Raw genomic sequence first — 26965 nt, forward strand, 5'->3', positions numbered from 1 at the left:
ATTTGTTACTAAAAAGGTTGAGAAATCCTGCTTTATATTATTGTTCAAAGACAGGGAGACAGGATTTAAGGGCCGTTCACTGCAGTTAAATTCCTTGCTAAAAGGTACCGTACAATAACGATACAGCAATACTTTGATCTCAGTAACTCTAGAATTTGACTGATTCTTGACCAAGTTTTTAGAAACACAGTATGTTGAAGACAGATGAAGCTGCCGTCAAACCATTTGTTTATTCTACTGAAAAGTGCAATCATTACATACTGACTGTGTAATTCTTGTAGCTTCCATCAAGTACTCAGCTGTCCTTGGGGAGAACATTTTAACTGACAACTTTTCCTTCATATATAAACCATGCCTACATAACCTCAAAAACAATGTTTATTTCTTTTTTTCTTCTCCTTTTTTACAGCAAGTTAATATTGTGTTTAAAATGTCTCTTTAGACTTCACATGGAACATGACATGAAGAACCAATAATAATTTTTTTAAACTGGGAGAAATGAATTTTAGAAAAAGGCTTTGCCACTTCTCAAACTTTTTTTTTTTGTTACATACTGTATTTACACAATGGAACAAGAAAAATAAGAACAACAGCTCTAAGTGTGTCTGCACTTAGTAACCATGAAAACATCTAGTAAAGTGTACAATAACTTCTCTTTGTACAGTATGTTTGCAGAGTTTTAGCATGTGCGCCTAAATTGTGTCTGACAAATCACAATTTTGGTTCAGATCATGAATACAAAAATAAGCACGAGTCAGCTGTCCAAGACAATGAATAGCCTTTCAACTCTTTAAATAAAAAAAAGAATAAAAAAAAAGCTGATGACTATCTCCTCTATGAGCAGCACAAAGTCAATGAAGCACTTATTTTTGAGACCGTTCTACAAGATGCAAATAAAGGGTAGTGATGAGGGTCACCTAAAATGTAATTATGATCAACAAAAACAAATAGAATCTGATCATTTGATTTGGTGAAAAATTCATGCAATATCAGGCAAGATGTAACTGTGCCACGAAGCCCACCCCAACCTTCAAAAAAAGTAACAAAAAACCTAATCTGACTGTTCATAAAAGAAAGAAAAGACACCCTTTAATAAATCTGTACAACCAAAATACATTTGGGATCTACATCTACTGTTACATTATTAAGGTTATATACATGGCCAACCCCCTCCATATATTATCTTTACAAGCAGACTTCATTCAAACCCAAACAACAACATAAAACTGAACTGGAAAAAGAAATATCACATCACACATCCCATTAAAACAATCTGCCACCAAACCATCATTTCATATCACCAGTCTCACTAGAATCTGCTTGTGGATAGCGAACTGTATCTGATGTGCTAAGCTCTGTCCCGCGCGGGTCAGTGGATCTGAGCTACAGGACAACAGATGCCCTGAAAAGGTAGAGCTAAAACCTGTCTGCTTCACATCATATTGGTTTTTCTATTTATGAAAAAAAAAGAAAAAAAAGAAAAGAAAAAGGAATTTCTGTCTTTTGGAATTTCAAACCACGTTATGCTTTTGGTGCGATTCATAAGCATGTAAAAACAATACTACAATGAAGGCATTGTACGACTAATACAAAACAGACAAGCAAGAGGATGGACGTAAACCCCACTCTCTGATATTCTCATATAATAGAACAAAGGCTCTCAATACACTTTGGCCTCTTCACTGAAGAGAGCTAGACTATTCCATCAATAAAGATCTGTTCAATGGTTTTGGGGGGTGGGATAAAGTTATAAGAAATAGGAGCAACGTTATGGTGTACTTTCTTTCCCCTTTATCTGCATTTACTGCCTGCATTGCCTCTGAAGGGAAAAACGAAAAAGCAGATAAAATAAAAAATAAAAAGTCCTGTTTATTACACCTCTCATTTAACCCTTGTGTACGCATCATGCCGCAACTTTTAATTCATTGAGAAAATGGAAAACTAGATTTTGTACAAGATACCACAATCTCTTCTTGCAAAATAAATGGAGACTTTGTGCCCGCGTCGATCGGGAGGAAGTGTCGGCTGATCCGCAGCGTCGCTGCAGAGTTTCTAGTCGATTTTTACATTTGTGTAGATCTTCCTCACAAAGGCACTTGTTCCCATGTAACCTACCGCTCCTAAAAACAAAGAGATGATGCATTGTGTTATCATAAGAATATGTCGCTCCCCTACCCATATAGCAACACTTATGATTGACGAGGAGAACCACTGTACTAGAGAAGTAGTTTTCTTGTACTCACCACACATGATTCCCAGAGCAGTACTGAACACAGCCATGTAGCCAAAATAGAATGACGTCTGAAATAAGCCATACATCCTGCAGATAAAATTAGTACGTTACCATATTTTCTGGACTATAAGTTTTATCATATGAAACATGCTGCAACCTATATAATGCTATTAAATTCAGGCAAGACTTGTTTTTTTTTCTCAGCACAATTTTGCCCCCGTGCGATTTCTACTCAAGTGATACTTATTTTCGGAAGATACGGTAATAAATCCATTAAATGAAAATGAGAAACAATTTCTATTTTTCAAACAATGTACTAGCAATTTAGGGATACACCGAAATTAAAATTCTGGGCCGAAACCAAAAATTCTGGATGCACTTGGCCAATAGCCGAAAATTCTTTTTAAAAATTATTTATTTATTATTTTAAATTAGCTTTTATTTGTATAATTGTATTAATATTAGACTTTTTAAATGAAATTCAATCATTTTAATGATACTGAATTTAAAAAATGCAAGCCAATAAAATAACCACACTAAAATTGGACAGAAAATATAATATTAAAATAATATTATATATCAATATATTATTCTTTATTATTTCTATGCAACAGAATCAGATTTAACAGATTTATTATCCAATCAATGTATAGTCCTAAAAAGCTATTATTATCAGAGCATGTGAGCGGATCAGTGAACGAGAGGGTAGCGCCATTTTACCATGTTACAGGACAGTAGGGTTATACTACGTATAGTATACTACGACTACATAGAAATATGTCAGTGCGTTATTTGAGCGGACTTTGCTTTTCCAATGACCATGAGTGGTACATGAGTGGAGCGTTCGCATGGGCCGTGAGCAACGGAGCAGAGCGCATGTGTATAGAGAGGAATATTGAGCGGAGAGTCACACTGCGCAATAATAACGGCTCGAGCGAGAGTGAAAACTGAGGGGTGGGGGAACACTTTTTGGCTGAAAATTCAGTGCATAACTATTGCACACAAGTAACCCAAATTCTCAAAGTGATACTTAAATTTCAGTATGTTCCTCACACACAGATTTAGTATGTAGTTTCTAGCATTTTTATTGTATTGCAAGTTTTATGGAGCTTGTCACTTTATAGATAATGTTTTATAGAAAATAGCAGCTTGGAAATTCTGCTAAATATCTTTATGTTCCATAAAAGAAAGGAAATCAAGTGACCGAGGGTGAGTAAATAACAGACATTTAAATTTAGAGCATTCATACAATGACATTTAAGGAAAAGAAACTAAAACTCACTTTGTTTTAAAGAAATAGTAGTAGAAGGAGTACATGTAAACGTAAACTGCTGTTGAGGCTGCAGAGAGAAAGCTGGTCCACTGCCTGCAAAAAAAGAAAAAAGAAAGGAAAATAACATTAATCTTAAAAGAAATAGTGTCATTCAGTCTCATGATGTCATCTGGTTATGATGCATTTACGTCACTACAAATTTAAACGCCTCTGCGATCTGTTCCCAAGCACACTTGGGAGGATGGAAAACGGAGGGTGGAAACAAATTAAAATTCATAAGCAAAACAGCATTATAAAGACAGAATTGCATGTAATGCTCCTTACCATCTGTAGTCTTCTGCATTGAGAAGGAAGTAGGTACAGACGATGGTAACACAGACTGTAACAATGCACAGGATCACCAGCACCAGCATCATAAATCCATACACATAGTAAATCTTGTAGGCCCAGAAAGATGTGAAAATGAAGTACCTGAAAGAAAATGTAAGATAGTTTTTAATCTTACAGATATTCATAGTTATTATGGGTGTGTGTGTGTGTGTGTACCCACAAGTGTGCAGACTTACATCTCAATGAATATTGACCCGAATGGAAGAATGCCACCTAGACACACAATAACCGCTGGCTCCATAAACCTGCCAATTCAGAGAAACATTTAGTAAGACAAATTTATTTATAAAAGTCAATAACTATCATTTTATCTGATGTATAGAAAACCTTCACAGTATTTACATTCAAATCAATTTGATCATGTTTGAACATCATGTAAAAACAAAAATTAAACAATGACACAATGGAGAAAATGGGATGATATCAAGACAACTGAACAGGTGTGAGACACTCTGTGATGTGTGAATCATGTTTGAGGTTACCATTTCTTCTCTGGGATGGGTCTGGGTACAGCATTGACCCTACAAGGAAAGTTGGGCTGACCGGAGAGGTTCCTGCCCAGGATTGTTCCCACCAGGTTCAGAGGTAGAATTACAAAGAAACAGATGCAGCACACTGCAACCTGATAAAAAAAAAGATAAATGACATAATATATGAATAATAACTCATAATATTTGAAACAAATATTGCACCAAAGCAATTAATGCTTTAAAGTGTTAGTTAACCCAAAAATGAAAATTCTCATGTCATTCCAAGCCCACAAGACTTTCATTCATTTTCAGAACACAAATGAAGATATTTTTAATGAAATCTGAGAGATTTCTGTCCTTCCATTTTCCCTCTATTCACCTAAAACTCTGATGGTTCAAAATGTTTAATAAGAGATCATAAAATAATTTTGTATGAATAGAGCAGTTCAATCCAAGTCTTCTGAAGAGACACGATCGCCTTTATATGATAAATAGATTTCATTTAGGCTTTTATTCACATATAAACATTGATCTTAGCACACTAAACATAAATGCAAGTATGCTTGCTTGCCACGCAAGAACCAATGAGGTTTATTCTCTCGTGCCACACCAACATGTTCGAGGTTCCACAAGAACCAATGAGGTTTGTTCTTGCGCAATCAAGTATTGTTGAGATTCCGTTATTAAATTTGAGTGCTCTAAGATCAATGTTTATATGTGAATAAAAGCCTAAATTAAATCTGTTCACCATATGAAGCAATTATGTCTCTTCAGAGGAATTTGAATACCAGTCTTATGGGTTTGGAACAATATGAAAGTGAGTTCATTTTTGGGTGAACTATCATTTTGAGAATGATAGGGGTATAAACCACTTTCAACAAATTGCATGCGTGATATGTAGCAGACTTGAACTAAATGGCACTAGCATGTTCACAACCAAAATTGTCACACATGATGTGAAAAAAGTTGACTGTCTTTTCTACTCAGCAGTTGATCCCAGTTGTAAAATCAACCTGAGATTGACATTATTGTCTGAGATAGGTATGTATAGACTACACACTGTATAAGACAGATGATAAACTCACCATGGTGCCGAATGGGATGGCTCTGGAGGCATGGTAGTAGATTGCAATAAAGTTGATGAAGAATGCTGTGCCACACACCATGGCAGGGATCAGAAAAGCTCCTATGAACATCTGCTTTATCCATCTCCTCCCTGTAAAAATCATGCAAGAAACAACAAGAAAAAAAGTCTGTAGACACCTAGAACACCTCCAATAGGTTACCTTAAAAGCATAAATGCTAATACAGTTAAAATGACATTTGGACATCCTTATCGCAGATGTTGCAAATATCAGTTTGCATACCTCCTTGTTTTGCATAAAGGCTTCCACCAAAGTAGCCGTTGACTGGGGAAGTGGCAGCATAGACAAATATGGCTGTACTCAGCATGGACCCTCTCCTACAAAGGCAAACACAAAATTTCTTTGATGAGCACTTCAGAAAATGTGAATATCCCTTACAGCCCACCTTTCCCTAAATGTCCAAATGTATATATCATGGTTATAAAACAATATAATTTTTATTGAAGCCTTTATTTAATTATTAGACAATATCGTTGCCCTGTTAATCATAGGTGAAACTCACTCTGTATACAAGTCCTCAATCATGGCCAAAATGATGACTATGAGGGAAACAGAGAAGATCTGACACCCAGAGCCAATGAGGGAGGAGAATATCAGCGGGTGGCTGGACGGTCTGAACACATCACCATGAACCTGCTTCCATCCATATTCATCACCGAGATCACGATCCTGAAGAAAAAAGAATGTGCATTAAGTTTGATAAAATGCAGAGAGGAAGACGCCATCCCTGAGAGGAACATAGCATTAAATTTGGAGCTGTTATCAAAGCTATAAAACATCAGCCATTGTGAGGTTGTGAATAAACCAATTCATCACAGATACAAGAGAAAACAAATGTGTAACTTAAAAGGTGATGGATTCATAAGGGCTCATGTAATAAAGAATTCCAAAAATGTTCTGTAAGTGATCACCATATCATCCATTTCCTCTTCTTTGCTGTATCTGGCGTAGTCTTTCCTTAATGTCCTCATCAGGATCATTGAAACAAGGCCCACCAGGAAAATCACCATCATGAAAGAGTTGAATATTGAGAACCAGTGAATCTGTCAGGTGCAAAAACACACACAAAAAACATTCCACAAATTCAATATCACCCAGCACATTTTAAATTAGCTGGGAAGGAGTTAGCAAACAATATGTGCCATTTACCCGGTGTTGAAAGAAGGACGGATCAAGATATTTGTCAAATCTATCCTCAAATTTTACATCAGATTTCTTCCACTTCACCTGTGAGGATCGGCAATAAGTTTGTAATATTATAAATTATTCTTTCACACAATACGCATTAGTATTAATTTTCCACACAAACTTCAATTTTAAATGACAATTGAATGAACCTTGTATTAGTTAATATTAACAGGTTTCTGAGTTTTAGGAAAGCTTTACTCACAGAGTATGACATGGGAATTCTTGTGTTTGGCACAAGCTTGACCTTCCCCTCGCTGGTCAGGTTAACGTCCACAATTCTATTCCCATTGTATCCGATCTCCAGCTTTTTGTAAGTCCAGAGATAATAGTCCTCTCCATTCTCATCAGCTTCACCAACAATACCTTAAATAATCCCACAAAACAATCCTCAGAAGGCTACTTGTATCAAAAACAACTTTTACTGCCTCTAAAATGACTAGAATAACCACTAATATCACAGCCTAACATTTTACAATCCAACCAAACCCAACGAACAAGTCTGTAGAACATAATTTCCTCTTGAATATTGTTCATTATGAAATGCTTCACAGAACAGAGTGAATGGCATTTCATGCTGTCATTTAAAGTAAAGAACCAACAATGACATTTAAGCTATCAAGACAAACTTTTTATAATGCATTTCAAGTCAAATGCAATATTTCTCCAACTTTTAGAACACGTAATAACCCTACTGCTCTTTCAGAACAAATGGTTTTACAATGAAATTTAATTTCAGTTTAAAATACATTAATAAACTGATTTCCCTTTCAGGCACAGTTTATTATTCCCCTTTTTTTAGAACAATGTAATGGCTTTGTAACATGCATTATCTAAGGTACAATATCATTTGAGATATAGAGTGAGAAAATGGTCAATAAATGGGAAGCTTCCAGAAAATATAGTTGTTTTGGCAGCTCACAATGGATCTTAAAAAACTTCCTGATATTTCTGTACCAGCGTCCCTACAATGATGACTGCTGACTTGATTGAGTCTCCCAACTGCTGTGGAGATGCCCTTACACAAGCTGTTGGATGTGAAGAATTGTGTGTAGGGTGCTATTCTAGAGCACCTATAAGTATGGTGGCTATATCTGAAGTCTCTTTTGGGAGTGGACATGCTCCGAGTCTGCACATACACTGCTGAAATAACCCTTTCCAGACTAACTGGGAGGAGACACTCAGCAGCCTGATGGTGGATGGGCTGGAGCTGGGCGAGCTATGTTAAGGGGTTGACAGCAATTTGAAGGAAACGTATGAGTTCTCAATGTTCTCAACAAGATCTTGGAGACCATTTTCTCTGGATATTAAAACCACTTCTTTCAGTCATCCTGATGCTCCTCATAGGACTTGTAATGGAACATGGACTTGAAAGTCACAGCCAGAGTAACATGACATCAAGCATCTTAATGACCTTCTCTGCAGCCTCAAATGTTGCATAATGGACAAATCAATACTCTTTAGATGCTTTCTGTCAATCAAAAACTGTCACAGAACAGGATGTCCCAGAATGACCAGATACATACATGCCACTTTCATTTCTTTGCAAAGATTAATCAACTAGGTGTACAAAGTTAACTGTACCCTGGAGAGCAGTTGGTCACCGTCTCTGCACATCCGCACAGAAAAAAAAAAGATCTAAACACAATGAATGCAGCAGGATTTCACTCACATTTCAGTGAAGGTCACCCACAAGCAAATACCCCATCTAGACTTTTTGATGATTAAAATGATCATCCGAAATCTGTTTCTCGTTTTTGTTGTTTGTGCTAACAGATTGGTCTCAAAAATATATTTTGAAGCCTTCACAATTGCTGTCTCATTTTTATACTGTCTCAGCTGAACAGTGTTATTGTTAACAAAAACTATTACGAATATTGTTCTATCAAAAAATAAAAATATAATATAAATATAATAGATATTAGATGAAAAACTGATTATATAAAGATTATAGAAATAAAAAAAATCTCAAAAGCAGGCTTGCCATTCACTCTGGCTTCCGGTTTACTCACCCCAAATGGGAAGGTCATCTATGTACATTTGATACCAGTAGTGGTTCTTGATGGCATAGACAAACGCATCTTTTTTAGGTTTGTCTAGTTCAATGTCACAGTATGTCGTCTGCATCACCTCCTCTGTAAAAGACAAATCCACATTGCATTCTTACAATCATCACAAGAGCAAAAGTCTTACTTACTATCAAACATGTGGATGAATGATCTACAAATTTAAATAATAATGTAAATTACATTCATACTACTTTATATGTAATGCTATTTAACGCTTGCTGATAAGCTTTATTTGAACAAGTTAACATGCTAGCCACAATAGTCAATTCACCTTTATTTATATAGCGATACAGATTGTTCTAAAGCAGCTTTACAGTGATAACAGGAAAATCATGCATTTAGGCTGTTGTTCAGTTGAACAGGTATCAAGACCATACCTGTATACTTGATATCCAGACCGCTGAACTCCAATTCAACCCCCTGTAGCGCCTCTCCCAACGTCTCATGGTAATGACTAATAGTTTTCTTCGTGCCCACACAGAATGGTAGGGAGAAGTACTTATAGGTCTCCTGTCGGTTGTGATAAGGGCCCACTGTATTCATCCATAGAACCACCTCCTCTTTATCAGTGTACTGGAGAAGAACGAGAACAGTCATTAGCTACCTGTTTCAAATATCAGCATCTATTCTTTGTGATGTTAATTCAACTCCGGGATGTCACCAATTAAAAGAGCTCAGACTACAAGAGGGCTCCATCCTCAGACTACAAGGGCTCAGACTCTGTTGTATTTGTATTTTGCACCTAAACACAATTTTAAACATTTTGAAAACTAACATATTCATTTAATTAAAACTGGGAAAAGAAAAACAACAGTCTGAATCCAGCACACCGATAAAAACTAGCCAACTCCATTAATTCGATGCAAGATGAAGTCAGCTGGAAGTTAAGAGGTTTTAGAATTGAGACTGACAAAATGATGATGCTGCCAAACCCTCAAGCAAAACAAGATAATAATAATAAAATTAAAAAAAACATGCTTCACAGAGAAAATTCATTTGTCCAAATATTACACTTCATTTAAAACTTTTCTGTTCAAAGACTTTAGATAAAATCTATGCATCCCCCAAGTGGACAAGAAAGCAAATGTTATACAATACTGTAAAAACACAACAATAAAATCAATGAGGTCTCTGTTGAATCTAGAGTTATTGATCTTATTCCTAAATGACAGCGATTCAGCCATGTCTATTAAACCTTTGACAAGAACCATCACAGTGCTGACCCAGAGAAAGCAGTTATCATGAAACAGCTTCACAAACAGTCTTTTCAACCACACAGTATCACTATTTCTATGTAGCAAATATTTAAATGATCATAGAAGTACTGGGATAAAGGTTAAAAACTGATGATGTAAACATTGTGGTCTATGGTAGCGATAAAAAAAAAAAAATCACATTTTGAAAGTAACTTGGTGCTTCATATAAGGACTGTATTAATTCCATTGTTACACCAATAGGTGGCAACAACAAGTGACTGTTAAAAATGTATTTGTCATTGGCTACGTTTACATGCATCCAAATAATCCGTTAGTAATCAGATTGACGGCTCAATCGGACTAAAAAGCTTTCATGTAAACACCTTAATCGATCCGATTGAGTTTGATCCGAATGAAATGGGTGGCACGCAAACAGCAGGAAACTCTGTATATTCGTGCAGTGTGTGCATATCAAAAAATCTATTCCAATTGAATCGCACATCAACCCGATCATGTTTAACGTTCATGTAAACACTACATTCAGATTTATCAATTGAAATGAATTCAGTCCAATTGAAACAAAAGTTGTGCATGTAAACGTAGCCACTGAATCATTCATTCAAGAGATTGTTAAAATACCCTGATTCATCCAGTAATGAAACAGAAGTATTTGAGTGAGTCATTCAAACCAATAAAAAAAAAAAAAAAAAATCATTCAAATTAACGTTTTTAAATAGACTACTACAGCAATTAACATTATGTCAGAACCTCTAGTAAATTACATGTTATTTTGTTTAGTTGTCTTTTCAGAATCGTGGGACAATCACAATTAGGGTTGCCAACTGTTCCGTATAATACGGAATCGTCCCGTATTTGACACATAAAAGTCTTGTTCCGTATTGTACTGATACGGAACGCACTTTGTTCCGTTTTTTTGAGAATCAGTGCAAATCCATGACAGACACATAGCTTCTAATGTACGTCAGACTATGAACGAAGACATTTGTAATTTTTCCCCTGTTTGTCTATGATCAGCGTAGCGTTTTTAACATCTTTGAACATCATCAGAGAATGCCCTTTTAATTGGTCGTTTCAGTCATTGTGAGACACGTGTCGTAGCAACGATGACGACAAGTGACGACAGCGGGAAATGCAAAAATGACTTGAATTGCTTGAATGCAGTAGGCCTATTTGAGTGCAATATTTTATATTTTCTTGATCAGCATTTTTTTATGTATTATTGTTTTGCACTGGAAAGAAAGTTAACTATAATGTAATAATAATTATATATAGATATTTGCATTACACTTAAATTACATTTAAATTAAAAATATATATTATTTGCACTGGAAAGAACATTTTAGAAGTCTAATTCTATTGAATAAGTTCGCACAAGGCTACAGAAAAATGTTGTGTTTATTTTTCTTCAAATGCAGTCTGAGCTGATGAGTTTTGAATGTTATGTATTTAAGTTAAAAAAAATAAAATGTATTATAAACTAAACAAATTCATGGTTCATTGTTGGCAAAATGATCATGATAGCCTTTATATTTCACATCTATGTGGTTCAGTCTTGTATATTGATTAGGCCTACTTTGCTATTCTATAAATATAGGCTAGGCCTAATAAGTTGTATTATAATATGCTATAATATATTAAATATATTTTCTAAATGTATTAATTAGTTTCCACAATATTCACCAGAAGTCATCATTTCAGGGGTTATTTTTCAGAATTTTCTTCTGTGGGGGCATGTCTCCTCCCCCTCCCCCGTTCCTTATTTCCATTTTAGAAAGTTGGCAACCCTAATCACAATCTCTATTTAAAACAACAACAACAACAACAACAAAAATCTAAAATCGTTTAGATACCAGACATTTCCAGTGTCGAAAACTACATAAATAGCATCAAAAACTTAGCCTAAGTTATTTATACATACTCAATCTACATTAAACAAATTATACCAATATCTAGAAGCAACAGTACAAAAAAAATTTTGCTTAAAATGTGCTTGCTCCCTGATACACATACATTTACAGAATAAAGTATGCAGAGACACAGACCATTGGAAGCAATGATTATTGTTGCCTCTCGATGGTTAGCCTATTATTAATATCCTGTTGTATCTTTTGCAATATTTTCCAAGTTTTTCAAGGCAAATGACAATAATGGAGATTTGATTAGACATGATAGATCATTAGATAATAGAAATGTAATTGATTCTGGGGTGAAAACAATCTTGATGCAGAAATTAATGCTTAAAGGAAGAGTTTACCAAAAATTGTCTTCAAACAAACCATCATGTTGTTCCAAACCTGTATCTTTCTTCGTGGGAAGACAAAAGAAGATTTTTCAAGTATGTTGGTAACTAAACCGTTTTGGTGACCATTGACTTCCATTGGAGAGAAAAAACAGACAATTCTCAAAATATCTTCTTTTATGTTCCACAGAAGAAAGCGGTTAATACTGAACTATCCTTTAAATTCTTTTAATTAAGAGGCTAAAGAAACAGTAAAGACAGGGTGTGAACCAGTAAATCAGGTAGTGTTACTACACCATCCTATCTGAATCTAGAGAACAAATATAAGAGCAATGCAGCAATACTCATGACACTGGATAATGAAAATGAGAATAAAAGGACAAAGACAACTGCATGGTTGTAAGGATGAAACTTTAAACACTGTCTCCCATGCTCAGAGGTATTCCCACTGGCACTGGTTTGAACAAAAAGAAGCACATTATCCACGAGAAACCCCAGATCTCTTGAGACAAAAAAAGGAATATATATATACAAGAACGTATCAGGTTTTATGAGCTATAATTCATCATCACAGATTACGTGTGGTGCTGAATAATTCCAGTAATATTATGAAAGATGTGAAAGGGGCTGCAATAAAAGTGAAGATTTAAATCTCTGTAAACACCCCAAATCAACTTGTCTAAACTGATCAGTGTCATACCACAGATGATTTTCATATTGTATTCAATCGTGATACCTACCAAGGTATGAAATGCTGATGAATTTTGTAAGCATCTTCAGGACACCAGAAAAACGAGTTCCAACTTCCAGGTATGACATTTTGATGTCAAAAAAGTATTTTTTAATTAAACATGCACATGTGAACTGTTCACAATAAGATGCATTTAGAAAATAGATGAAGTTCATTTTCATTTCATGCTGACTTTTAAGTCGTTTAAATCCAAATCAAACATTGTCACAATACTATAATGCTGTACACTGAAAGAGTGTAAAAAGTGTAAATATGCACCAATGAAAACTTGCTAATTGCTTAACTGTAAGCTGCCTTATATAAATCTCTTCCCAACCCATGTAATTGTAGTCTAAAAATATTAAGATGTTATTAAATATTTCTGAGTTATGTTAATGGCATGTGTGTTACTTGATAACACCATTACAATAAATGTGATGAATCTAAGCAGCCTTCCATTGTACCTAACAGATTTCATTAGCTTAAATAGGTTGTTATTTTGACATATTGTGATTTAATGACATATACGTTAGTTAGGAACTGTAAAATATACAGTAACCAAACTGACACCGGGAAAAGACTGCCACTCCGTCACAGTAAAATTACTGCAACCAAAGCTACTCTTTGTGTAAACGTAACAATGTTTTACAGTGTATCGGTCATATAAAAGCCTAGACGAACCGGATGTGTGTGTATAGACGGACATATTTATTTTAGCTAACGGCGGTTAGCAGACCCTTCAGAATAACCTCATACATACACAAAAGAAACGCGCACAAAACACGAAACACATCTTATGCCTAAAATAACATTATACTTATCATGCAAGATACGAGGAGTCGAAACCGAGGATTTCGAGCACAGCCCTGCTGTTTGAACAGCATAATGTAATAGGATAGCTGATGCTAAGCTAGCCACGTAGCTTCTGATGTGCTTAGCATTTCTAACATAGACACGGGAAAATAAATCATTCATCGTATCAAGTTTATAGGATTTATTTATGTCCTGTGATGTTAGGCACTTTTGCCAGAGCAACCAGCTCAATATCTAACGTCTCTCGAGACTATACACACCGAACACAGAGGGCTTCTCGGCCCGCAGTTTATCTTACCTTATGTTCGTGTTCATCTGCTCGAACTAGCAGCAATGAACTAAAAACAGTCGTCAAGACAACCACTTCAATCGTCCACCTGCAGAGCCCCATGATTTTCTAGGGAAAATTCTGCGACTGATTTGAAATGGTATCTTTTTTGGGGGCTATCCCACCTTCCTTCTTCCTGGTTCTATGACAGTAGTTGTCTTGAGGTGCTCACATACGAGTTTGTCGTAAAACTGTTCAGCGAGTGATCAGCGCGTCCGCCGCTGATGGGTGGGAACAGGTCACGTGGGTAACTTGGACCTATCGTTGGAGAGAGCGATGAGTCAACGTAGAGGAAGAAAACCCTACGCTTCGACACCCATGGCCACGTCATCTGAGCGCAAACAGAAGCGGTGGAAAGGCAGGCTCTGCTTAGCAGGATGTAAAAACAACACTGATGAAATGTTCATTGATAGGATCCTCAAATAGTGTAGTAGAAAGTTACGCCTAGTCAGTGAACGTATCGCTATTAAACGTCGATTTATTAAAGACCCATGTTATTCCTCACCAAGCTGCCAAAATAAAACATTTCACAAAAACTTTAGTTAACATGAATACAACTAATTTCCCCCAATTATTTTTTTAAATAATTTAATTGGAATAATTTTACAACAAATTTGCATGTTCACAGTTCTTTTATGTCAGATGGTCACATGCCATTGGCCTACAGGTAAATAACAATAATGAAAAAAAAATAATTTTAAAATTATTCATTTCAATTTTATATTTTTATTACTGGATTTATTATTACTATTCATTAACTCACCAACTTTTCCCTTATGAACCCTCAGGGGTTTTCAAACTCCTGTTTGGGAAAACCCTGGCCTATATGTATTTTTGTTTTGTTTTGTTTGTTTGCTTTTTATTTGAGATGGGACAGGTAGTGTAGCATGCTGGCTAATACCTAATTACAAAAAGCATTTGTATTGCAAAGTAGTTGAGATTCTATGAGAACTCAACTTTAAAGTTTTCAAGATTTCAAAATTGAGTTGATTTTCCTATAACCTTTTACCACCACAACAACAACATAGCATTTAAAGAGCATAACTGCGCGAGCCTTTATGACGTCACAAATGTTACAGTATTTAATGGCATGAAAGTCTCTTGCTCATTTTATAGGTTGACGTTTTGGAGTATTTGATATCAAAATGACGTTTTTATCGGTTTTATCATGGGACAGCAAAGTTCACAACCAAACAAAGAGCTTGATATGGAGTGTGTACTCAAATCTTGAGTAGGCCTATAACTAAAATACACCACCAACAAGGCAGAGAACCATCCTCATCGGCTTGATCAGACGCCTGTTGGTGCTGCTGAAATTGATTGACCCACTCTCCACTTTCCTCTAAATACGACCTGGTTCAGGCTCAGAATGACTACCAGAGTGAGGGTGGATTATATCTTAAACTTATTACCGGTTATAAAATCAATCACATAAATGTGTCATCATGATACAAGTATTTGATTAATGGCTGATTCTTCAAGTCAAAAGTGCCACTAAATAAAGAACCTCTCTAGTTTAAGGATGCAATATTTTATTCATTTTATTTATTTGGTTTAATATGTAGATCCAACATCTGAAGTCCTAGTCCCTGTTGCTGAGGAACAGCTAGAGCAGGATGTCTTAGACAAGTGTATGAATAATAAATCTATGAGAATTAGAAAAAGTTAAATTATAAAATAAAAAATATATAAAATGGTATTTAATGCTAACTATAATTGTTTATCATTTAATAGACATCAAAATCATAATCAGAATGAGATTTATTCACCAAGTGTGTGCAAACACACTAGGAATTTGTTGTGGCGTTGTAAATTTGGCCAAAATCTTGACCAAAACCTTCCATATTTGTTTCCATATCGGATTCATGACTGGCATGGTATGACTGACCTCTGTGCACAAGGTAATTGTTAATTCTTTGTTTTGTTAATCAGGTGGCTGTGATATTTTAGTGAAGGGGCCATCAAAGTGTTAAGCTGCTATTGATTCACAGCCACTGTTGTTATTTTATAACATCTTATTCATGTTAATTACATACTACAAATTATTTCTCAGTAGGCAAACTGTTTTGTGTAGCTACTAAGTCCTTATTTTGGAAACCACCTCCATCTGTCATAATTTCTTTCTTTTAGGCTGGCTATCCCAAACTCAAACCCATGGAGATCGACTCTACATTAATAGCCAATAAGGGCCCCAGCGTTCCTCAGATAATTAAATTGCTGGACTGGCAGAACAACACAGACCACTACATCATGATTGGAGCTCCATCAGCTTCATGGAGCTCCACAGAGGAAGCCTAGAAGAGAAGACAGCACTTCATATCATCACGCTAACGTTTGCTGCGAGCGTAGTGTCTTCCATCGGGGTCATCAACCATGGAGGTCAAATTTATTAACTTTGGGTGTGGTGCGCTCATGAAGAAATCTGCCTTCAAAGTCTTCATTTGTATGTGTTGTGAACTGCTTTATTAATTAGCTCACAGAAATGCATCCCATAGTCAACTTGCTGTGGAAATGTATTAAACAGCAGACAACATCTCTTTCCTCCAGGCACAATAGTATGTCCTCCAGAGTTCAAATTAAACAGCAAATTCAAATGCAAAGCCAGCGACAGTGTGGACACTTGGTAGCCTCCTATTCTAAATGAACTGAATAATGAATAAAGCAATTGAATAATGAAATATACATATATAAAAAAATAAAACTGCATAGTCTTCACAATATGATTTAAATATTGATTCAAAGCAGCTAAAGTTATTCAATCAAAGAGCAGAAAGTGATTTTTTTCTTTTTCTCTTGTTATTTGATTAACATTAAGGATAGAGCAGCAGGTATGCTAGGCTGCCACTTTAAGAACTAATGCACGACATTGGCACACATTTGATTTTATTCCCCGTTGTTTACCTTTTGTTTACATAAATTTTCGCTAAAATGGTTCATTCAGTCAAAACGGTTAATTGTGCTTTTTTAACACAGTTCCCGCGCTGTATTGTCTTATTCATAACAAGACAGTAAATTCACCCTAATGGGGGTCCTTGTGTCTGTCTCATGCCTTCAGCGACTGCACAAACTCTCTGTAATAATAAACATAGGCATTAATTTTGCTGCCATTATCTAATATTTTTCTGTCATTAAGTGATGTATGTCAAACATTATATAAAGTAATGCATAGCTTACTCATCATAAGTTACTTTTTATTGAAGGTATTTCTCCAGAGCTGTCTTTACTTGTAACATGTTACCCCTAGTACCGTGAATCTCCTATGATAATTCTTTGAAATCTTAAAAATGAATAAAACATGACATCACCTTATGATATTTGGCAAACCAGGGTCTTTATAGAGACCATTATGAAGATATCCAAGTGATCCATCAAATGGTACCAGCTTGACCCGTTCATCTGAGTTCTGGGCCTTTTTTGCGATTCTGTAATTCTGAACCAGAATAAATGTAATTTAAAGCAAAGATTTATTTCCAAATTATTTTTTATAAGGTAAATTAAGTTTCATACACGTAAACTCAAACCTCTTGAGCCGAGGCGAATGGCACTAAGTGGTCGTCTTCAGCATGGAGAATCATAATAGGAGTTCTAATTTTCTGCAAACTATCAAAAAAGAAAAAGAAAAAAGATAAGAAAAGCGAGACAAAAACAATTACAACTAATTTTCATATCTAACATTACACTGGCATACTATTTCAATCACATTTCTACTCATATTGTTAAATATATATTAATTACTTAAGTGAAACAATGTCACATACTTCTTATTAGTTGGAAAGACCACAATGTTGTTTTTCAGTGGATTGAAAAGGAAGAACTGAATGTATGGGAACTTCCAATAAAACTAGAGAGAGAAAAAAGAGAGAGGTACCAAAATGATTAATGACCCATATCATCTTGTGTGGTTTGTCCATGTAAAGTTTCAAACTTCAAATTTCATCAGAAATAAATTGGGATTTTCTTATAAAGTAAAATGTACTTAAAATCTGAACAATTACAATGTTGTGAAAGGTAGGTTTTAGGTAGATGGTAGATGAACAATAAAATTCCTAATAAAAATATCTAGAATGAAAACATCTGAAACTCATTTGTCAGGACCAGTTGTTTTTCCATGATTTCTAAGACCCTAAACGTTACTTACCCAGGAAAAAGCGTGTTCAAAAAGTTGATTAGGTGCCACTTCCCCGGTTAGGAATGCACCCTCAAGTATTATTCCATCAAACTGTTTTCCTGTCAATAAATGTGCAGTTTTTTAATCAAGAAAAATGTATATATATATATATATATATATATATATATACAGAATAAAGAAAAATACACCATTCCCCTCTTGCAGTTAAGAAATGTTTTAAAATATGTAAAGTGTGTAAATTATGTTTCCCATGTCTTTTGAATTTTGTGTTACTTCCTGTTTCTGTGCCATTTTTGTATAGTCCCATGTTTTTGATGTTGATTAGTTCCCTGATTTCTGATTCCCTGGCCTTGTGTTTCCCTTGTTCCTTGTCAGTTTATGTTTGCTGTGGATGAATGTAGATGGATCGTGTCTCTTCTCCTCATGTTCCCTAGTCTCAGAACTCTCTGTGCTCTCTCGTGGTAACAGAGGCCATTCTTGAGGCCAACTCTCTGGGCTCTCCCTCTCTGTTCCACCATGGCCTCCTCCTGTCTCTCGGTGGTCCTCAGCTCCACCGGTTCCACCGTGGTCTTCAGCTCCGCCTGCTCTGCCCTGGTGGTCTCCTGCTCCTTCTGCTCTGCCTTGGTGGTCTTCAGCTCCGTCTTCTCCACCTCGTGGCCTTTAGCTACGCCTTGACCTTCAGTTTGCCTGCTCCGCCTTGATGGCTTTCATCTCCGCCTGCTCCGCCTTAGTGGCCTTTACCTCCGCTTGCTCTGCCGTGGCTCCCCGCACTTCCTGCTCCCTCTGCTCCCTATGCCCTTGCTCCCCGCTCTCTCTGCTCCCTCTGCTCCCTCTGCCCTGGCTCCCCGTTATCTCTGCTCCCTCTGCCCTGGCTCCCCGCTCTCTCTGCTCCTTCTGCCCTGGCTCCCCGCTCTCTCTGCTCCCTATGCCCTTGCTCCCCGCTCTCTCTGCTCCTTCTGCCCTGGCTCCCCGCTCTCTCTGCTCCCTCTGCCCTGGATCCCCGCTCTCTCTGCTCCTTCTGCCCTGGCTCCCCGCTCTCTCTGCTCCCTCTGCCCTGGATCCCCGCTCTCTCTGCTCCCTCTGCCCTGGATCCCCGCTCTCTCTGCTCCCTCTGCCCTGGCTCCCCGTTATCTCTGCTCCCTCTGCCCTGGATCCCCGCTCTCTCTGCTCCCTCTGCCCTTGCTCCACGTTATCTCTGCACCCTCTGCCCTGGATCCCCGCTCTCTCTGCTCCCTCTGCCCTGGATCCCCACTTTTCCTGCTCCACTCTGGCTCCCCGCTCTCTCTGCTCCCTCTGCCCTGGATCCCCACTCTTCCTGCTCCACCCTGGCTCCCCGCTCTCTCTGCTCCCTCTGCCCTGGGTCCCCACTATTCCTGCTCCACTCTGGCTCCCCGCTCTCTCTGCTCCCTCTGCCCTGGATCCCCACTCTCTCTGCTCCCTCTGCCCTGGCTCCCTCCTCTTCCTGCTCCGACCTGGCTCCCCGCTCTCTTTGCTCCCTCTGCCCTGGCTCCCTGCTCTCTCTGCTCCCTCTGCCCTGGATCCCCGCTCTCTCCGCTTCTTCTGCCCTGGCTCCCCGCTCTCTCTGCTCTCTCTGCTCCCTCTGCCCTGGATCCCCGCTCTCTCTGCTCCTTCTGCCCTGGCTCCCCGCTCTCTCTGCTCCCTCTGCCCTGGATCCCCGCTCTCTCTGCTCCTTCTGCCCTGGCTCCCCGCTCTCTCTGCTCCCTCTGCCCCCTCTGCCCTGGATCCCCGCTCTCTCTGCTCCCTCTGCCCCCTCTGCCCTGGATCCCCGCTCTCTCTGCTCCCTCTGCCCTGGCTCCCCGTTATCTCTGCTCCCTCTGCCCTGGATCCCCGCTCTCTCTGCTCCCTCTGCCCTTGTTCCACGTTATCTCTGCACCCTCTGCCCTGGATCCCCGCTCTCTCTGCTCCCTCTGCCCTGGATCCCCACTCTTCCTGCTCCACCCTGGCTCCCCGCTCTCTCTGCTCCCTCTGCCCTGGGTCCCCACTATTCCTGCTCCACTCTGGCTCCCCGTTCTCTCTGCTCCCTCTGCCCTGGATCCCCACTCTCTCTGCTCCCTCTGCCCTGGCTCCCTCCTCTTCCTGCTCCGACCTGGCTCCCCGCTCTCTTTGCTCCCTCTGCCCTGGCTCCCTCCTCTTCCTGCTCCGACCTGGCTCCCTGCTCTCTCTGCTCCCTCTGCCCTGGCTCCCTGCTCTCTCTGCTCCCTCTGCCCTGGCTCCCTCCTCTTCTTGCTCCGCCCTGGCTCCCCGCTCTCTCTGCTCTGCCTTCCTACTCTCTCTGCTCCCTCTGCCCTGGATCCCCGCTCTCTCTGCTCCCTCTGCCCTGGATCCCCGTTATCTCTGCTCCCTCTGCCCTGGATCCCCGCTCTCTCCGCTCCTTCTGCCCTGGCTCCCCGCTCTCTCTGCTCCCTCTGCCCTGGATCCCCGCTCTCTCTGCTCCCTCTGCCCTGGCTCCCCGCTCTCTCTGCTCCTTCTGCCCTGGCTCCCCGCTCTCTCTGCTCCCTCTGCCCTGGATCCCCGCTCTCTCTGCTCCTTCTGCCCTGGCTCCCCGCTCTCTCTGCTCCCTCTGCCCTGGATCCCCGCTCTCTCTGCTCCCTCTGCCCTGGCTCCCCGCTCTCTCTGCTCCCTCTGCCCTGGCTCCCCGTTATCTCTGCTCCCTCTGCCCTGGACCCCCGCTCTCTCTGCTCCCTCTGCCCTTGCTCCACGTTATCTCTGCACCCTCTGCCCTGGATCCCCGCTCTCTCTGCTCCCTCTGCCCCCTCTGCCCTGGATCCCCACTCTTCCTGCTCCACCCTGGCTCCCCGCTCTCTCTGCTCCCTCTGCCCTGGGTCCCCACTATTCCTGCTCCACTCTGGCTCCCCGCTCTCTCTGCTCCCTCTGCCCTGGATCCCCGCTCTCTCTGCTCCCTCTGCCCTGGCTCCCCGCTCTCTCTGCTCCTTCTGCCCTGGCTCCCCGCTCTCTCTGCTCCCTCTGCCCTGGATCCCCGCTCTCTCTGCTCCTTCTGCCCTGGCTCCCCGCTCTCTCTGCTCCCTCTGCCCTGGATCCCCGCTCTCTCTGCTCCCTCTGCCCTGGCTCCCCGCTCTCTCTGCTCCCTCTGCCCTGGCTCCCCGCTCTCTCTGCTCCCTCTGCCCTGGCTCCCCGTTATCTCTGCTCCCTCTGCCCTGGACCCCCGCTCTCTCTGCTCCCTCTGCCCTTGCTCCACGTTATCTCTGCACCCTCTGCCCTGGATCCCCGCTCTCTCTGCTCCCTCTGCCCCCTCTGCCCTGGATCCCCACTCTTCCTGCTCCACCCTGGCTCCCCGCTCTCTCTGCTCCCTCTGCCCTGGGTCCCCACTATTCCTGCTCCACTCTGGCTCCCCGCTCTCTCTGCTCCCTCTGCCCTGGATCCCCACTCTCTCTGCTCCCTCTGCCCTGGCTCCCTCCTCTTCCTGCTCCGACCTGGCTCCCCGCTCTCTTTGCTCCCTCTGCCCTGGCTCCCTCCTCTTCCTGCTCCGACCTGGCTCCCTGCTCTCTCTGCTCCCTCTGCCCTGGCTCCCTGCTCTCTCTGCTCCCTCTGCCCTGGCTCCCTCCTCTTCTTGCTCCGCCCTGGCTCCCCGCTCTCTCTGCTCTGCCTTCCTACTCTCTCTGCTCCGCCCTGGCTCCCTGAACTGCTGGCTACGCATTGGTTACAAGGCCCACGTCTAACTCATGGCCGTCCATCCCTCCCCAGTGGGGGGGTTGGGCTTTATGTTCCCCATGTCTTGTTTAGACTTGTGTTACTTCCTGTTTTGGTGCCATGTTTGTAGTCTTTGTAGTTTTAATGTTGATTAGTTCCCTGATTGTTGTCTTTTTAGCTTGTTACCCCTACTGTATAGCCCTTGTGTTTCCCTCGTTCTTTGTCAGCCGATGTTTGCTGTGGATTCATGTAGACAGATTGTGTATCTACTCCCAGTGTTCCCTGGTTTTCTTGTTCTTGCCTAGTTCATGTTTTTTCAATAAACCCCTCTTATTTTGATCTACGTTTCTGCCTCACATTACATGAAGCTTACTAAGCTATACAATGACAAGTGAAAAGTAAAAAGCAAGACAACAACACTGAAGAGACATTGAGACAAATAAGAACATAAAAGTACAATCAGTCAAATTCTTACCTTCCTCCAGTAATTTCACTGCAGTGTTAGTCGTTACACTATTGAAAAAGAAACATACAGCTGTTATACTGTATATGTAGAAAATACTTATTTTATTTAGTCATATTATATTTATTGTCTTTATTGTTTTTTTTATCCATTTGTAGAAACTTAGCAAAAGTCAATAAAAAAGCAGATTCTACACACCCACTACCAAGCGAGTGCCCCCACACACACACCAGGCTGTTTCCACTGCGTGCCTTAACCCAGTGGTACAAGAATAAGGCATCAGTACTTAGACCGGCCTCTGTAGGTTCCCCAGTGGAGTCCCCAAAACCTGACAGATTTTAATCCATTTGAGTAAGCATTGCCTTAGAAAAATCATATGAAGTTTGAAATGAGTTCCAATGATTGTGGGCTACAGTGAAGTGACAACATTTTAACCCACCTCTGTAGTCCAACGCCAAGACATGATATCCGACACCACTCAAGACCTGTATGGTAAAGACACTTCAGTCATTGTCTCTATTTAAGTTCTTAGTCTTTCTACATAATGAAATAAGTGAGTTTGCTCACGTTTGCAATTCCAATCCGATGGGGTGCAGATCTGTTTATTGAGGGTACAAAGGTCATGACAGCATCAAGACAAAAGCAAATCATTTACATGTATTTTCAGTATAATGCAAAATGTATCACTTTATTTATTGATTTATAATTTAGAAGAGAAACCATTTTAAATAGTATCACAAAGGAACTCAATGTGCAAATTAGTCTAAATTAATATGTGGTAATTTTATTTAAACAAGTTGATAATATTGTGGTAGTGTTTACACACTTATAGTTTTTATGTTTGGTTTCATTGGACTTTGATCTTTTTTTCAAATAGTGAGGTTGCAAAAGGATTGAATGTGGAGTGATATGCTGCAGTTGCCCATCCCAGTTTTTTAATAAGGTAAAGGTAAGGTAAAAAAAATGCACAAGTTCAATGTATGTAAAAGATATGTAGGCCCACTGATCAATGTCAAGAAATTATGTAAACATTGCATAGTGTCTGCATGGTTAGCATATCAAAGGGAAACTTTAATGAACAGAGATTAAAAGTCTTAGAATAAAAGGTGTCCTCTTGTGTTTTAAGTTGATTAAAGGTTTCTTGCCTGTTACCCCCATTGCCATGGAGGTAGATGAAAATTGGCGATCCATCCCCCAGAGCTTTCTCATACCACTCTAGATTCTGCCCCTGCGCCTCCTTCCATCTATGTGCAGGTACAGTATACCTACAAAATAATTATGTATAATGCAAAAACAAAGAAAAAGAATATATTGACAACATCAATATTTGTTATTGTTGTTTAATAGTTTTTGAGTTTATATGTGACATGCAGGTGTCTTAAAACTAACCACACGCCCACTCTCACCCCCTCCTCGGGTTTGAGATATATATTTATAGTGTGATTGAGACCTATATCTGAAGGTTGGCTGAGGTCAACATAGTCTGGAGAAATAAACAAATGAATTTATAGGAAAAATCCATAAACTACAACAGTATATAGATGACAACAAATCAATATTGGGGGGTGGGGGGGGATTGCATACCAGAGAAGAGATGCATTAGAAATGGTATTGTTGCAGAAAGCACACACATCAAAAGAAGTCCCATTTTAGTCCAAGTCCACTGAGATCTTAAGAAAAGAACATTCACAGAATCTGTCATTTTTGACCCAATGGGCTGTATTCAAGATGTGGTGAATACAAATTTATTCTTAAACCAATGCAATTTTTTTTTGCTTTTGCCTTTGCATACAACTCAACTATGTAGTTGTTGAATATGAAATGTTTTGTGTTGCAGTGGTATAAACTCTACTGAACTCCTGATGAATTGTACAAATAACCTTTTAAGTTTTAGCTTTAGATTGTAGTGAAAATGAAACGTCAAATCACCAATTGCATTTTATTTTGACAGGGATGATGCATTGTCACAGTAAAAATGAAAATAATTTAATTTCATTTTTAATTTTGTCACATATTTTGCATACAGTTTTCTTATAATGAAATTGTTAATCTGGTTTTAGTTTTCATTTTTATCATTTAATTGATTTAAAATTGGCAGAAAATGCCTTCCATAATAACAAATATGGCTTGCCTTGCATGCTCGTTCAAATCCTTAGATCTTCCTGCAGACTGAAATTTTCTTTCCGGTTTATTGATTCTTCGCTTCATTTTGCAGAGCAGGGAACACTCTCGATGGTTACTTTACACAACTATGGCAATAATTGACAAACAAACCCTGCAACTTATGGAAGTGGATAGGTGTAAAGAGCAAAGAGCAAAGAGCATGAGCTTATGTGCACACATTTTTCAGTTTTTTTTTTTCACTCAAGACAAGCTATACGTCATTTGTGAAAATAAAGTGTAAAAGATTTCATTAAATTGCCACTCACTGTGTAAATCAATGTCCAAAAACAAATAAGCATGTTTAGTGTGCATGTTTGTATAGCTTTAATTTGCAAAGTAAGCTATACATATCGAAACAGGGCTTTAAGGTGTGTGTTTTATGGAGAATAACCCAGTTTAGGTTAGATTTATAGCACCATGGTAGCCTACATTATAATGTCATTTTAATGCTCATTCTCAATTCTCAATGAAAAGATTACAGTGTCATTATTCATATTCAATTTTTATATATTTATTTTTTGCACAAAGCACTCTACTCATCAAACATTTACATCTTGCCTCTCTTCATACCAGCCAGATGGCTAAAGTTCTTGCAAGGTTCTCTCAAAGTTATGAACAAACATTCTTTAGATCAATGTTCTCAAAACATTAGCACAAAAATGATATAGCCTATACATTCTGAAATATATTTCAGCTATATTTCTGACAAAAGACAAGGAACTCCCGCACACTATCAGCAGACCTACTTGCAAATGAGTATAAAAATTGTATTAGCAACGTTTCGGTCTCACGACCTTCATCAGACATACAACTATACAAACTCAATCCCATTTAAAATAATCACATGGCCAATCAACGTAAAGATCCATTTGTTACCAATTAAGCTCAACGACTGAATACATTAACACCACATCATCATAAACAGTTACAAACATACTTGTTAATAATATCAAAGTAAAAAAAAAAAAACTTGGGATTGAGTTTGAATAGTTGTAAATGCCTGACGAAGGTCGTGAGACCGATACGTTGCTGGTAACATTTTGATACTCATTTGCAAGTACTGATAGTGTGCGGGAGTTCCTTCTAGATTTTTTGACCTAGCCTACTTATTTGTTTTGTTTTCCCCACGCACCTATCACCTGCAGGTGTGCGATGGTGTTTTCTAATAGCTATATTTCTGAAACATTTTAGTTGAATAATACTCGGTTGACAAAATTAGCTAAACATTAGCGAACATTCACATATCCAAGATAAATAATTTTTAAAACATTAAAATAATCGGGATGTTTGAACGTTCTAAGAACATTCAAATTAAATGGACTTTTTTTTCTGTAGAAGTAACGTTATCAAATAGCTAGTAAAGTAAGTTACCATTAATATTACCAATACAAATTGAAACAGTGAATTTGTATATTTCATTAAATTGCTTATTTAGAAGTAGAGAATGCTTACCAGCTTCTAATTCTAATGAAATTTTAGATTTTTGATGGAAAAACTTTTGATGAAAAAACGGATGAAGACGAACCTTTATTATATATTAAGAGTTTGAGAGCCTTAACTACATCACTTCCTGCTGCTGACGTCGCTGAGGAAACAAAGCATCACTCAGTCGTGAAATGGGTGATAGTTTGATGTCTGTCAAAGAAACATTGTAAGTTTTAACAGTTCTGTAATCGACTACTGTAGGTGAACATCTCTGGCTTAATATTTGGTCATTTGGAGAACCATTAGCTAAGACAAATTACACGTACGTGCTCGCGCGCTAAATTCAAAATGATTTTGTCTTTCTACAGACAGTTTCTGTTTGCTAACATTTAACATTCACCACAACAACGTTAAACATGCTTTTGCATTGCGCTGAGTAACGTTACTTTGTACATACTTGACGTGACACCTGACGGGCAGGTTTTCATATTTATCACTTTGTCTGAAAGTCGTTATATGAGAAACAGATTATTTTTATACTCACATATGAGCGTCCATTCTGTATGGGAATATTGATTGGCTTGAAAAACATATCCACGTCCAAGTTATAAAAGAATTATTCTTTTTATTTTCCCATACACCCTTATTTGTGACTGTCATTTAGTCCATCATTTAATTGTATTTGTTGTTTCCCACGCAAAGATGCTTCGAAGAACAAGAACAGCAAAGGTGTATAAAGAGCCAGAGACTGATGATGATGATTCTGACATGTGAGTTCTTTTGCTTTGCTTTCACAATCCAACACAATTTTTTTTTTCAAATTAGCTTCCAAGAAGATTAAGATGCAACATTGTGTACAGTAAAACGATTTTAGGCTCCACTAGATTAACAGTGTTGAAAACATGCTGTTGAATTTTAGGTAGTGACGTTGCTAGAATTTTTTTTTTTTTTTTATTATGTAAAAAAACAAGATCTTCTATTTCTTGTTCTCCCTGAACGCTGAATGAAATAGAAAAAAATGTTT

General features: G+C 38.8%; 3 protein-coding genes across 7 annotated transcripts in view; 1 reads left to right on the forward strand and 2 right to left on the reverse strand.

The window, feature by feature from the left end:
- Nucleotides 1-360: 360 nt before the first annotated feature.
- On the reverse strand, nt 361-14485 carry tm9sf3 (transmembrane 9 superfamily member 3). The gene is made up of 15 exons (XM_081350940.1): nt 14063-14485; nt 9143-9338; nt 8709-8831; nt 6902-7062; nt 6661-6738; nt 6423-6554; nt 6014-6180; nt 5734-5828; nt 5452-5582; nt 4379-4518; nt 4073-4141; nt 3831-3977; nt 3516-3599; nt 2244-2320; nt 361-2120 (listed from the first exon to the last, which is right to left on the reverse strand). Exons 1-15 carry the CDS (start codon nt 14153-14155, stop codon nt 2053-2055), a joined length of 1761 nt encoding a protein of 586 aa, XP_081207066.1. The 5' UTR covers nt 14156-14485; the 3' UTR covers nt 361-2052.
- A 2045-nt stretch (nt 14486-16530) lies between these two features.
- On the reverse strand, nt 16531-26103 carry LOC308681429 (lysophosphatidylserine lipase ABHD12-like). Of its 5 annotated transcripts, none has more exons than XM_081350297.1 (14): nt 25969-26103; nt 24485-24602; nt 23938-24023; nt 23743-23836; nt 23499-23618; nt 22921-22951; nt 22793-22838; nt 22552-22681; nt 22366-22403; nt 18231-18319; nt 17851-17933; nt 17614-17692; nt 17398-17522; nt 16531-17163 (listed from the first exon to the last, which is right to left on the reverse strand). In XM_081350297.1, the coding sequence occupies exons 2-14, from the start codon at nt 24559-24561 to the stop codon at nt 17136-17138; spliced, it is 1026 nt and encodes a 341-aa protein (XP_081206423.1). In that variant the 5' UTR covers nt 24562-24602; nt 25969-26103; the 3' UTR covers nt 16531-17135. The 5 variants fall into 5 exon arrangements, with proteins under 5 accessions (XP_081206423.1, XP_081206424.1, XP_081206422.1 ...); XM_081350298.1 differs by having other exon boundaries at nt 24485-24628; nt 25969-26081; XM_081350296.1 differs by having other exon boundaries at nt 24485-24634; nt 25969-26081.
- srbd1 (S1 RNA binding domain 1) overlaps nt 25465-26965 on the forward strand; it is a 53902-nt gene continuing 52401 nt past the window's right edge. The window contains exons 1-2 of the mRNA XM_081350295.1: nt 25465-26167; nt 26644-26711. Of these exons, the coding sequence (XP_081206421.1) occupies nt 26644-26711 (68 nt within the window). The 5' untranslated portion in view covers nt 25465-26167. The remainder of the gene's footprint in view (nt 26168-26643; nt 26712-26965) is intronic.

Source organism: Scardinius erythrophthalmus (assembly GCF_964197995.2).
Source record: "Scardinius erythrophthalmus genome assembly, chromosome: 21".
Taxonomy (NCBI): Eukaryota; Metazoa; Chordata; class Actinopteri; order Cypriniformes; family Leuciscidae; genus Scardinius; species Scardinius erythrophthalmus.